Genomic DNA, 13,964 nt, shown 5'->3' with positions numbered 1-13,964 from the left:
AACTCTGCACAGCTGTGGCTCTCCCAGCTAGTGAAATTGCACTCACGGTAAAGTGCTGCTCTGGAGGGTGTTATTTTGGCTTCACTTGCTGCTCTTGCTGGCCAGTGTTATTTCTGGCTGATTTATATTTTCCCTTATGTAAGTAAAGGGAGCAGGATTGCTCCAATAAAGTTTTATATGTGTTTCCTGCAAATGGGTAGCACAGTTGACATATCAAAGGAACTGAGAGCGAGGATAGTCGTTTTGTTCACAGAGCCGAGAGTGCTCTCCCGCCTCGCCCTTGCACACCCCCCTCCTGACACAATTACTCTGGGATGGGAGACATCTTTCCAACCACACCTTCATGTTCAAAACGCCTCAGCCAACTAACATCAACTAGAAAAGAGTTGATGGCAATTACAGAAATATTAGCAACACTAAGTTCTCTTTAAATAGCATTTTTTCCTGACAGCAGCCAAGACATTTGAAATCTGGCTTGGCATCTTATCCGTAATTACCCTCATTGCACCCTCCCCTCAATAATTCCCCAAGTGATGCGAGTGAGGTTAAAATCGCAGCTTAGCTTAGTATTTGCTCTTTTAAAATATTTTTATAGCTGATGTCACAGCCATACCATTTTCTCCCCTCATGCACATGTAGTCAAAATTGTCAGACTGGTGTTTATTAACTGCTCTGAGCAGAGAATGTGATTCGGCAGACTGGCTCTTGTTTCTGCTTCATGCAGTGGAACAGGGGAATAATGCCTTGTGTCTTTGTGAAAATTCTGAGGGAGACGGTCCCCATCATTTAGTTCCCGAAGAGGGGGTGTCTTAACTCCTCCTCCGTCATGTCCTCCACCACAGAGAAGTCCCATATCCATGAATTCTCGATGTCGCTTGTATGACACATGTGTTTAGGTGAGCATTATTCAAAACTCATATTTAGGGCCTCCCTGGTGGTGCAAGGGGTTAAGCATCACACTATGAAGCAATCTGCAACCTCTGCAGCACGAGTTCCATCCCGGGCCAACCAGGGAGCAACCCACATGGCTTGGCAGCCCTTTCTTGTCTCACCCGCTGCTCCCCTCAGCAGTGTATTTGTTAGTCTGCCTGTTCTGTCCCCTACTCTATCTCTGGTGGGTCCTCTCACCCCATGCATCTCTAACCTCTACCCCAGCTCTTGTATGCATAAATGAATAAATCTTAAAAAAAAACCCATATTTGTACAAGAATCCAACTAGACAACATGTATTCTCTTTATAAAGGTGCTGCCTTAAATGATAGGCTTGAAGATATGACTGTTATTTCTGGTACTTTTAAAATATGCCTTGATATACAGCCATTTTATTGATTAACAGCTTTTCAGAAATATATCCACTATGTAAAGGGAAAGGAGCTCCATTTTTACATGGAGGTGTATCTCTGCCTCCTCTAGGAGTGTGTTCCGCTTTATACTCTGAGCAGTACAATGCTTTGAATCTTACTCTCTTTTCTGTTACTCTGCAACCATTTTTTTTTTTTAAACGAATGTCATACATATTTTTGAAAAGGGGAAAACAGTCTCATTGAGTTCCCAATACATCAGCATACAGAGATCAGACAGGGGGTGGCTACATGCACCTCGCCTGGCTTTTGTCTGAGTCAACTTGGGTTCTCTCTGGAAATGTGTGCTTCCCTGGACTCAGAGAGGTTGAAGGATCAAAGTGCGTATACTGTAGAACCCGCCATGTTTCTGTCTTCTGAGTGGACCTCACTGCTTGTCCTGGCTCTGGCCTCAACCAAGATGACCCTGATCCTGGCCCTGGCGGCCTCTTTGGTGACCATCTGAGGCAGTGCTCCCCATACTTCCAGTTGTGTAACAGTCACTGAGGGTTTATTCAAATAGTACCCTCGGCTTTACCCTTGAGGATTCTGATTCAATAGGTCAGGGTTTGCCCTTGATCTTGGCATTTCTAACCAGCTCCTAGCTGCTTGTATGAGCACCACATTTTTAGAATCCTCACTCTAGGAGAACTGAGGTCCCACTGCAGGGGGGACGTGGGGGGCTTGCAAAGGCCCCATGAAGCACAGTGGGTCTTAACTATACCTGGTCTCAGGGGAGGATTGGGGGAAAGGGTATAATTTATCCAGTTAGAATCTACCATTTCCAGCTTTATTTGGCACACAATGGAACCACAACTTTAACTTTCCACTGTTTGCACTGTTTTATATGATTTGGGTTTAGGAGCAAATGCTCATGGGCCAATTTTCTAGGAACCAGGCAGATTATGTTATTTCTGGATTATACCAAACACTGTTTATGTTTTAGAAACTGCTTTATTGAACTATAATTTATATCTCATAAAATGTACCTGTCGTAGGAGAACATTTTAGGATCTCTGGTAAATTTATACTGTGTTCCCGTCACCACAGTCTGGTGTGAAAACATTCCCATTACCCCAGAAAGTACCCTCAAAATATGTGCCTTTGATTGTTTATGAATTATGGTCAAGTACCTCTCCAATGAATAGCAACACTTTTAAAAACCCTCTACGTTTTTATTATTTTAGACTCAATAAATAGGTGATAGGCCTCCTATTTCATTTGCCATTAGTTAGTCTTCATAAAGAGGTTTGTATGCCACTTGCCTAAAATGAAATGATTCAGCGAGTATTATAGCGTCGATTGTGTGCCAGACACTGCTTTGTCATCTCTTAGAATAACCCTTTATAAGTGTGCTTTTCACAGTTCAAAAGAAAATGTCAGTAGTTTACCTTAATTCAGTAATCATATATTTGAACACCCATCATATGCCAGACAGTGCACTAAAGGATGTAAAGATGAACTATACATGGTCCCTGCCCTGTGGGAGCTCACAGCTCCAGGAGATGAGACAAAAAATCCAAATGAATAGATAGAGTATGATTCAATAATTAAGTCCCTTATTACAAGTCTTAGAACCACAGGGTGAATGAGTGGCATTAAATCCTATCATTTTTGTGGTATATCCCGAGTGGCTTTCTTGTCCCAGCTGAATTCTTCCATGTCCCACGAGGGCCTACCAGAGAAAGAAGTGTTTCTCTAACAAGCTTGTTGCCTGAGCACCCCAGTCAAGGGGTATGGTTTTAACCACCATGAACCCAACAGAAGTGTCTGAGGGTCTGCATTGGACAGTGAGAATCAGCTTCGTCCACAAACACTTGTGCCTGTGTTACATTAGGTGTTTTGGAACACTTCGAAGAAAAACTCCTTGTTTCATTGAGAAGACAGAACTTACACAGAATTAAAACGTACATATAAAGAAGCATATCGTGAAGTTCTAAGTAAAGTTTGAGCCATGGGAAAACATCCCCACACAGACAGTAAATACCTTGGGGAGTTCAGCTTGCTTCCCCCCAGATGAACAGCCCCTTAAATCATTAGGAGCAGGCAGAGCATATGGGGCATTGCTGGATGTTGGGGTATATGAGCTAAATGCCATTGTAAGGAGAGGGCATAAAATTGAGGGGAGCTTTCTCTTGTGTCTTTCCACTGGACTACCTTTCTATGAATTAATTAAACGTCCCAACTTAAATTAACCATGAAGAAAATAAATAAAGTGGATGATACTGGAAGTAGAGAAAGCCTGCAATTCACTAGGTTATTGCTACATTTACTGCTGTTCTCTTTGCTAAGCTTCCCCTACTTGTTACAGAAACCAAGGCGCTTGATTTCATTGCAAGGCTATTGATGGTCTTTGGTGCGACCGTGAAATGAAGTTACTTGTGAAGAAAACAGGGCGTAAAGCTAAAAGCAAAAATGCTTTAACTTTAACAAGTTCTCATTTGCTTTTCAAAACCCCAACTTTCCACTGGTTTTCCATGCTTTTGAGTTGGGCATGACTAAACATATCTCCCCTCCCCTACAATGTGTCATGGGAGAAGAGTCTTGTCATTCTACCCTCTTCCCTTTCTTTGGAGGCCACCATGGTTGAGAACCATGTCTGTGCCCAGCAGCTGGTGGGTCCGTGGGACTGATGTTCCCTCAATCTAATGACTTCTGGTTTTGAACATTAGGCTGGTCAGAGACCATGGCCAGCACCAAAGACAAGCAGTTTAAATGACCACAGCCCTGAAGTGAAAAGTAGTAAGTGTTTATTCCCCTGAAATGACATTCTCCCTTCCTTTCCAGTAGCCTAACACTATTTCCAGTATTTCTTTACTGATTTCCAATTGAACACTAGGGTTCAAAGCAGGGGCTACAAGGGTGGAGCTGAATGTTCCTAGGTGTTACACTTTGACTTTTCCTAGCTTAGCATACTAATTTATGATTTCCTGTAGCAAATCCATATAAGAATCAAATATCTACCACCATGTGACTGTGTGCTCCCCAGAACTGGGTAGAAATAGGCTAGAAAAGGCCACTGAGATTTGCTCTCTTTTTTCTGAAAATGCCATCGCCACTACCAAATAAGGCACCCCAGTTTTCTTAGTTGTCCGAGGCCTTTCAAGTTCATGAGATCTGCTGTCTTATGAGACAGGGCCTGAAAGAGAACATCGCTCCACTGACGACCATGTTTCCATCTGTAGCTCTGTCTTGTTGTGTTGGTCATCACCCACTTTCCCTTTGTTCATCGCAGGAAATTAAAGGAAGTGTCCATTTTATTATCATCAAAAAACCTCCCCGTGATGTCCTTAGATGTTGTGCAAGTAGTTGCACCTGCTTTCTGACAGTGAAGGACTGGGGGTTGTGAGGGTTGCCCCAGAGTAGCCCCTGGCTTTTCATGGCAGGGCCACATCTGCAATCCCAAGACATCTAAGACCTTTGGGAGGTGAGGAGAAAGGGGAAGTGAGTATGTTGCATACTCGCATTGGTGATATCTTGATATTCTTTATCAAGAGTAGAGATAGACTAATCCTCCTAAATCAGTTTTGCACTGAAGTCTCCTTGTATGACCTCCTACAGAATTCTCCTAAAGAAAGTTAAGATATTCCATTTTTTGAAAGTAGCTTCTTTCTCCTCCCACCAGCCCCCTCCCCAGCCCAAGCTATATTAAGTTCTCTGAAGTCTCCTTTTATCACATCAAAATAAACTGTTTTGAGGAGTAAGTGCACATGGAATTCAGTTAATAATAAATTGCACATTACCAACCAGTCTCACTTGCAGTAATTTTATCTCTATAATAGAACATTGATTATCTCAATATAAAGTAATATATTTGCAAGAGATTTTGAACAAAATGGGGGAGGGGGTGAGAAAGGAGCAGCATGAAGTGACTGGTATGAAGTCTTAATGGTTGAGGGCCATTTTAGTGAAAGATGGAGGACCTATTGTTGTGAGTATAGTTCCAGCTCATCTTTCCCTTCCCTCTAGCCCACTTTCAGCAGCCCATCCTACCAATATATCTTGAAACCTTTTTCAGCCAGATGGCAAGCGTGTCCCAGCAGTTCTCAGCTAAAAGGATAACCTGTCAAAGAACCTTTCTTCATGCTTTTGATACTCACACCTATTGCAGAAGGGAAAAAGCATGGGCCATCCAAGCCGATGAACTTAAGAGTCTCATGTGGAATGATTTATATAAAGACGAACCCCCGACTTATTTAGACATCATTTGCATTAGATGCTCTTTTGAAAATGTTCTCATCTGGAAAATAATTTGACTCTCTAATCGTGGTGCTCAGAAAGTCAGGGCGGGGCTTTGGTGAAGGAACAGCTGAAGGGAGTGCTCCAGTGAGACTAAAAGCTGAAGATGTCAGCATTTAGAGCCCCTTGGGGATGGGGAAGGCCTGACAAGGGCCTCCTTCCTCTGATGGGAGAGGCTGACGAAGGCAGCAACCCTGAGAACAGAGAACCAGATGAGGTGGTAACCCCCTTCTGGGCCTGGGGCGTCAAAGTCTGGAAAGAGTGTCCACAGTATTTCTCTTGACCCAGTAGATTTGAAAAGCTTCCTTAGCCATTCGATCTGGTTTTTGAGAAAAGTATAGGGTTGCCTGCCTGTGGTGAACTGGCAGGTCTGAGGTTTTAGGCCATTCAGTGGGCTGTGGCCATCAGGTGGCTGGGATGCAGGTGGGGTGAACACAGAGCTTCCTCCACTGAGCTTTAGGTGATGGTTTTGAAATGTTACTCAGCCAACCAACAAGGGGCCTGGGCTTCCCATGCTAGTTTTTGAGACGGGATGCTGTGGGCTCTGTCTGTCAGAGTGCGTTCCCTGTTTCCTTGTTGCCTTTCCGGGGAAACCACCCCACCGTCTCAGCATGGTGGAGGTGGGCGTTTGGAAGGTGAGGGTGCTCATTTTTTTTTTTTTCCCCTCTTCTCTCTCCAGAGCCTGCCAAGGCTGCCTCAGACCTGACTGCCTGGTTCAGCCTCTTCGCCGACCTTGACCCATTATCAAATCCTGACGCTGTGGGGAAAACCGATAAAGAACATGAATTGCTCAATGCATGAATCTGCAGCCTTTGGGAGGGAGCCCCCTGCCGCCCCGCTGACAGCCCGGCTGTGCACAGGCGTGTGGAGCCACCAGTGTGCTGTTTTAATATTTCCGTGCCATTTTAATAAACGCAAGGGTCAAAGGCCCTGTTTATATTGGTATATCATTTACTCTTATTTGGTATAAAGGGTTTAAAGGGTTTAGCGTGTTCTCTATCTAAACAATACAGAATTGTCTAAGAGTGGTTTCCAGACCAGCCGCTCTCCTGCCGACATCCGCGTCTTGACTGCTGATGAGTCACTGGGCTGCTGTGAATTCAAAACGTAAACCTACTTTGTGTTAGGTTTGAATAACATGTCCTACAACCTAAGAGACAGCAGGGGGCTAACAGAGTTGAACGCCTCCTCTGTACCCCCTGACTCCGTCAAGCCCCCTTCCAGTGAACTCTGGACGAAGCTCCAGCCAACCAAAGACACTGTGCCCCAGCCTTGCTCGGTGGGCTGTGTGTCTGCACAGGGAGGAGAAGTGGACTTGTCTCTGCTGCACGAACCTTTCTCTGGAAAGCAGCCATACCTGCAGATACTGGTGTCTCCTTCTGTCCTTCCCCTGGCTGGAATTCAAAAGCATGTATCTCTGGAGCCTCTTGTGATATGGACTTTGTTTTGCTTTTTTAAAAAAAAAAATTAAATGGAAAAGATATTTGACACAGAGTCAAGTTAATAGAGTCTGTTGTGGGGACGCAGAGGGGAGGTGTGAGAGTAGGTGAAGATTGAAAGGGACAAGGGAGAGCACGGGTCCCGTCTGCATGAAGCTGCTGACATGACCCCATGCCTCCCTCACATGTGGCAGGCCGAGGAGGACATGGGTTTTACTGGCTCTGGCAGGAATGGAGTTAGCTTTACACATGGACACGTAAGTGGCTCAGACATTCCACCAGGATTAGACACCCCAGAGGTGGCACCTGTGTCACCCCCCCCAACTCCCCGTGTCATTGATGTGCTAAGTGAGAGGCCACATGCTCTGGGGAAGTCACTCAGTTCTCACTCTGTGTGCTCAGTGAACCTACGAGGGGTTGCTGTCCTCCTAGGACCTCCATCCCGGTTCTGAAAGGATGTCTCTGGGGCACTTACCAAACACACACAGGAGCACCAGGCTCCCAGCTCCCCACTGTCTACACTAAAGGAAGGCCCTGGACACAGCAATAGCCCCCACTTTCTACAAGACAGTGTGGGGGATGGAGACAAGGACTGTGGCCCCCCAGGCCTGCGCTGAATGCATTCAGCCCACCACTAGATGTTGCAACCGCAGAGAACAGGGTCTCCATGTCCCCACATCTGTCTCCCCAGTACTTAGCACCATGGAGTCATCTTGTAAGCACTGGATTAATGATTGCTGAATGGAGCTGCCCTGTGTGGAATGTGGATTAAGGACTCATAGTTTCATCCTGAGTCACATTTTGTTTGCAGCCGTGGAAACCCACAGTAAGGAGCTGAAGCAGCAGGCTGACTTGCTCCACCCAGGCTGGAGGCCCACGAAGCCTGGTGGGGGCGGGGGTGGCTTCTTCTCTGTTGAATGGATCACTTTAAATACTAGCAGGTTGCAATTTTAAAGTTGATCTCTGCATGAAGGGGAAAGGATTGTGTAGTTGGACAGCTTTGCTCCAAGTAAGAGGAGAGAATTGCACATGGGGGCCTTTTCTCCTTGAATTTTCTTTACATTTGTGTTTAAAATAAAGAGACTCAATTCCCTTTCCCATCTGCAATCCACTTGGCTGGGCTCTTGATCCCTCTTGATAGGCGTGTTTTGATCTGGGCTCACACAAAGCCCCTCGGCCACCCCTCCAGTGTAAGAAGAAGCAGCTGCGGCCTGATTCTCTTTTAAGTGGCCTATGTGCTGCCCAGCCAGGGAGCTTCCTCGGGGGCCCACCTCGGGGTCCTCCTCAGCCACCCACATGAAGAAGACAAAGGTATCCCACTCTCTTCACACCCAGTCTTGCTTCTCCCTCATTTTCAACCCATCTGAACCCAGATTGCAGCAGAACCCTCACAAATGCAGAGAGCACCTGCTCCTGGAAAACGTTCCTGCCATTTGCAGTGGTCTGCACATCTCCTCGCCCCTACCCCCAGCTAGTAGTATATAAAGAATATTCACATTTAAGGGAGGGAGGCAGAAACATTTCTATTTCCTCCTTTCTTACTTTTCCCCAGCTGGCATGGGCTGTGATACATTTTGTAGATTCATTGCCTTCAAAATGTAATTTTAGAAATGTCAAGTTGATTTTTGAGTTCTGGGAGAGTGAGAAAAGCATCCTTCAGCTTCAGAATTTAAAATGCACCAACTTAGAAAGAAACTACTTTTTGGTCGGAGAGTTTTGCCTATGGAAACGTAATCTGCTCAGAGTTGGCAGCCCCAGGACCCTGAGCTACCATGGGCAGGTAGGCAGGGCTCATCCATCATGCCGTGGCCGGTGTTTACAGTGGAAGCGGGGCTGGGGCTGAGGCCCCCACAGTGCTGAGTGAGGCTACATAGCCAATGGGGTCGAGGTGGCACCTGCCAGACCCCTCTGGCCTGCTGCCTCTGTTCAGCTCCAGAAGTCAGCTAACTGTTCTCCATGCTTTCCTCTCCCAGAGGCCACTGCAGAGGGACCCCAAGCAAGTGGATGACCCTGGTCATGGCTCAGAGCTAACGATGAGCACTATTTGACTTTACCAATATACAAGAGTTCCATCTGTCTTTGCAATCAGCTACTGTCCTTCAGACAGACCAGCCCTGTGATATAGGTCTCTTTATCTTTGTTGGAAAATAGTTTTTATCTTGACAGTGATTGGCAGTGCCTGCCTAGTATTCTATATTGAGCAGGAATCTGATAAATGAGTGGTGTTTTAGATGGGTAAGGGGCAGAGAGTAGTGGCAACAATGCTATATACTTACCAACACTGCATTAGACCTTGTCTCTCATCCCTTCTTAAAAATCAAAAATAAATAGCAGTTTGAGAGGGGGTCATGTGTGGATCAAAATAGCTCAAAGAAGGGCCTCCCCTGGTGGCACAGCGGTTGAGTGCTGGGTTGCGAAGCTGCCCGCAGCCTCTGCAACGTCAGTTTGATCCCTGGCCACCGGCGAGGGTCCCACATATACACACACACAAAAAATAGCTCAAAGAACACATTACACAAAAGTTAATTCTTTTTAACTGTGCAACTGAAAAAGTGAGGTGGATACATTTGCTCAGGGAACTAGGAAATCCAGGGTTAAGCTTCAGACATCATTGGATCTTGGGGCTCAGACTATATTGTAAGCAATTGGCCGCTCTTCAGATCCCAGCTCTGATTCTTTCTGTGTTGCTTCATTCCAACAGACTTTCCTCATATGGAGGCAAATTGGTGTCCAGTACCACATGGCAATTTCTTGGAATTAAGCCTGTTTTGGGTTCCTGTGTCCGATCATCAGTCAATCACTGGAATTGAGAGGGTGGGCAATGGCAAATGTACAGTTTTCCCAGATTTTCCTGTGCCTGTCCCTTAAGTCTGACTCACAAGGACTGGGGATGGAAAAAGGATCATTCCTCAAAGGGAAACTGGAATAGTCTTACAACAGGAAAAGGGCATGGATGCTAGGGAGAAAACAAAACAGCGATCCACTCTGGTTTCCATTGGCTTTGAGGAGACATTTGTGTAGTTTTCCAGAGCTGGCTATGAAACAGGGTGGGTTTAAGAGCTGCGATGTTTTCCTGTAGGAACCCACTATTGGCGGCCCTGTGAGACCACCGTAGGCACTGGGGCTGGAAGACTCAGGGTGCTTGGCGGAATGTTGGGGATTCCTCCGTGCAGCTCTCTTACAGCTGACTTGCAGGAAGTGAAAGAGATCCGAGAGCTCTTTGCATCCAACCTGCTCATATAAGGAAAGCAAAGGACCAAAGGGATTTCAAAACAACAACAACTATAAATTAGTGGAAAATCGGGGCTGGAGCCCACGTTGCCTGGCTCCCAGCTAAAGCTTCTTTCAATTCAAGGTGTTTACTAGAAACGACAGAAAGGAAGAAAAAATTCAGACTCACAAAACTCCTTTAAGAATCCATCTCTCTTTTCTCCCCTCCCAAAGACCTCCTCTTTTTTTTTTTAAAGATTTATTTATTTATGCATACAAGAACTGGGGTACAGGCCAGAGGTGCAGGGGGTGAGAGGATTCACCAGAGACAGAGTGGGGAACAGAACAGGCAGACTGACTGAAATACACTGCTGAGGGGAGCAACGGGCGAGCCAGGAGAGGTCTGCTGCACCATGTGGGTAGCTCCCTGGCCGGGGATCAAACTCGTGCTGCAGTGGCTGCAGATAGCTTCATAAGTTGTGTCTTAACCCCTTTCACCACCAGGGAGGCCCCCTCCCCAAAGCCCTCCTCTTTTAAAGGCCAATTTTTCAATGCACCCTTTGGGGATAGAAACTGAGACAGTAGCACGCAAGGCACATTTGGCTTCTGATGCTGGGCAAATCTGTGGGCAAGAGGCGCTACCAGCTATAAGTCACCCTCTCTGAGCTTTCATTTTCTCACCCATAAAGTAGGGATAGTGGCATTTGTTCATGGAGTTGCCATGAGCAACTAAATTGATGTTCCAGTGACTTTAGTGCGGTGCATGTAAAGGTGCGTGCAAATGCTGCAGCACACAGGATGCCCCGGCATCCGGGAGGGTCCCTCACTGGGTCAGTGCTGGTGAGGTAGATGTGGACAGACGCTGCTCCTTCCCCCACGTCTTTTCATAAGACTTGCCAAGCTCGGCTTCTCTCCCCATCATTAATTAACTCATTGCTAGACAGCATGGGAAGGTAGGAAGGCAGGGGGGCTGAACCTGAAAACCTAATGAATAAGTTGTCCCTGGTTTTTCCATAATGTTGTACAAAATTCTATACTGAGTCTAGCAGAAATGGAGTGGGTTGCATGCAGACAAAAGGGACACTTTGCAAAACATGTCAGTCGTAAAGGTATTTTTAAAAGGAACCACGAACCAGAACACTGATCAAAAGAACTGGGGTGCTGAGCAGCTGGAACACTCACCCGTTGTTGATGAGAATGCACAGTGGAACAGCCACTTTAGAAAACAATTTGGTAGTTTCACAGAAAGTTAAACACACGCTTACCATATAACTCAGCAACCCCACACTTAGGAATTTATCCTAGAGGGGAAAAAAAAATTCATGTTCACACAAAAACCTGGATGTGAATGTGTGTAGTAGCTTTACTCATAATCTCCAAAATCTGGAAGCAACCCAAGAATCCTTCACCAGTTGCATGAATCAACTAACTGTGGTACGTGCATCCAATGGGCTATTATTTGGCAGTAAATATTGATCATTCATGTGGCTATAATATACCCCCATATGACGCAATGAGAAGGGCACTTCTTTTCCAAAACTCATAATCCAGCCTTTCAAATTGAGGGACAGTCTACAAAATATCTTGACCTTCAAAAATGTCAAGGACATGAAAAGATTGACAAACAACCACAGGAGGGAGGAACAACTCACTGCCATGTGGAATTCTGAATTCAGTCCTGGGACAGAAAAACGACATTAGTGAATAAATGGATGAAATCCAAATGAAGTCTATAGTTAATAATTGTTCCATTGTTTAGCTGTTAATTTTGACAATATCCTATAGCTGCCCTTAGATAGCTGTAAACATTAAGAAAAGCTTTTACTGCAACATAAAAGCTGATTTTTAAGACTATATACTCTGGTTCCATCTGAATGCCATTTTGGAAAAGGCAACTCTCTAAGGACAGAAATCAGATTGGCAGTAGCCAGGGGTTGAGGTTGGGGGAGGGTTTGAATAGGGAGAGGGCTTGGAACTCTTTTATAAATTGGTTGTGTTGGTGGTTACATTGTGTGACTCTGTGCATAGAAGCTTACACTAAAAAGGGTGAATTTTACTCTGTGTAAATTATTCCTCAATAAGCGTAGCTTTTAAAAACATAGAAGAAAAGGATTTGGATTCTGGATCCTCCACAAAAGCAACTCAGCACTACAGGAAAAGAGAACACCTGTAATACCAGGGGAAGCAGAACCTTGGACTGGTTTGTGGATTTGGGAGTCTGAAAAGCTTTATTTATTTATTTTTTTAAAAAGATTTTTTTATTTATTTATACAAGAACAGGGGTATAGGCCAGATGCACAGGAGGGTGAGAGGATTCACCAGAGACAGAGTGGGGAGCAGAACAGGCAGACTGACTGAAATACACTGCTGAGGGGAGCAGAGGGTGAGACAGGAGAGGTCTGCCATGCCATGCGGGACCTCGCTGGCCAGGATAGAACTGGCACTGCAGAGGCTGCGGAAAGCTTCCCAGCACTGTGCTCAACCACCTGCGCCATAAGGGGAGGCCCTGAACAGCTTTAAGCACCAGAGAACTCCAGAGGCGCTCTCCCGGGATGTCTTCCAACACCCACCTGTGGTAAGTCAGGATAGGCCTTGCTTTGCTTCAACAACAATCAACGCAAAATCTTCATGGCTTAGAATGAAGACATTTTCTTCCATTCTCACTCATGCTCTATTTCCAAGGTGGGCCCACAAACCTGTGGGGACTCAAGTGAATGGAGCGTCAACCCTACCACCTACAGTTGACCACACGAGCTTCCCAGTACCTGGGCAAGGAAGGGCAGGGCTGGGGTGTCAGGTGTTGACTTGCTTTGCTTCATCCAAAGAAGGAGCAGATTCCTTTTCCTTCCACAGCCCATAGACCAGAAATGTCACATATCTAACTGCAAGGAACTGGGCAGTGGGACAGGGAATTGGAATGTTGCATGAGTACAGCTCTTTCTGCACTGGAAAGGCTCTTAGTCTTTTGAATTGAAATAGAAAAACTTAGAACAAGAAAGAAGAAAACATATATGTATTACTGAAAGGATGGTTTTTGGTGAGTCATTCTGTTTTAGTAGACAAAGTTCTTGTAATAATGACAATTCTGTCTTCTTATAAGAGATTGGGGAAAAAAATCCATGTGAATATACTGACACATAAACATTCAAACCCCCTGTGTCACACCCATACCCTCTTCGAAGAAACCACTGCTCCCACTTTGCCAGGAGAGTTGTGGTCATAGGTTTGTGGGTCACACTCTGAGCCACGGGACCTTTCGGCCTAGGCAGAATCGCTCAGGAAGCCAATGTGGTAGACCCAGCAGGATAATTTTCACTTAGAGAAGAGTCAGAATTTATCAGCTACACCCTCCTATGATTCTGAACTGGTAATAACATGAAGCAGTTTTTCAAGTGTAAGAATAATGGGCACAACAGAAGAAACTCACAATTCCTATAATGCAGTGGGAACCTGGAGTAATGACAAAGTCTGAGAGGCAGCCCCAAGTGGCAGAGAGGAGCCCCCAGTGGAGAGCAGATGGCTGGTAGCGGCCTGGACACGGAGACAGCCCGGGTGGTCCAGTCAGCAGAAGGATCCGTGGCTGTCCTCCTGTCGCTTTGTACTTTCTTATACTTTCCTCGGAAAATTTAATGTTTGGCCTTCAATCAGGATAAACACCCATGTCCTGCCTTCTGATAACTGGTAGGAAACTTACCTGAGGGGCCGGCTCTTCCCAACTGACTCAAATGCTTGCTGT

General features: G+C 45.6%; 1 protein-coding gene across 4 annotated transcripts in view; it reads left to right on the top strand.

Annotated features, from left to right (window-relative positions):
• Positions 1-7,066, top strand: part of ICA1 (islet cell autoantigen 1) — a 150,183-nt gene extending 143,117 nt beyond the window's left edge. For all 4 annotated transcript variants that reach the window (XM_054692388.1, XM_037508234.2, XM_054692389.1 and 1 more), the window contains exon 14: positions 6,259-7,066. In XM_054692388.1, coding sequence (XP_054548363.1) covers positions 6,259-6,380 — 122 coding nt within the window. In that variant the 3' untranslated portion in view covers positions 6,381-7,066. The remainder of the gene's footprint in view (positions 1-6,258) is intronic.
• The last annotated feature ends 6,898 nt before the right edge of the window (positions 7,067-13,964 follow it).

Source organism: Talpa occidentalis, unplaced genomic scaffold (genome assembly GCF_014898055.3).
Source record: "Talpa occidentalis isolate TD23 unplaced genomic scaffold, MPIMG_talOcc4v2.1, whole genome shotgun sequence".
NCBI lineage: Eukaryota > Metazoa > Chordata > Mammalia > Eulipotyphla > Talpidae > Talpa > Talpa occidentalis.
The sequence above is the reverse complement of the archived record's forward strand: the minus strand, read 5'-3'. Positions and strand labels throughout refer to the sequence as shown.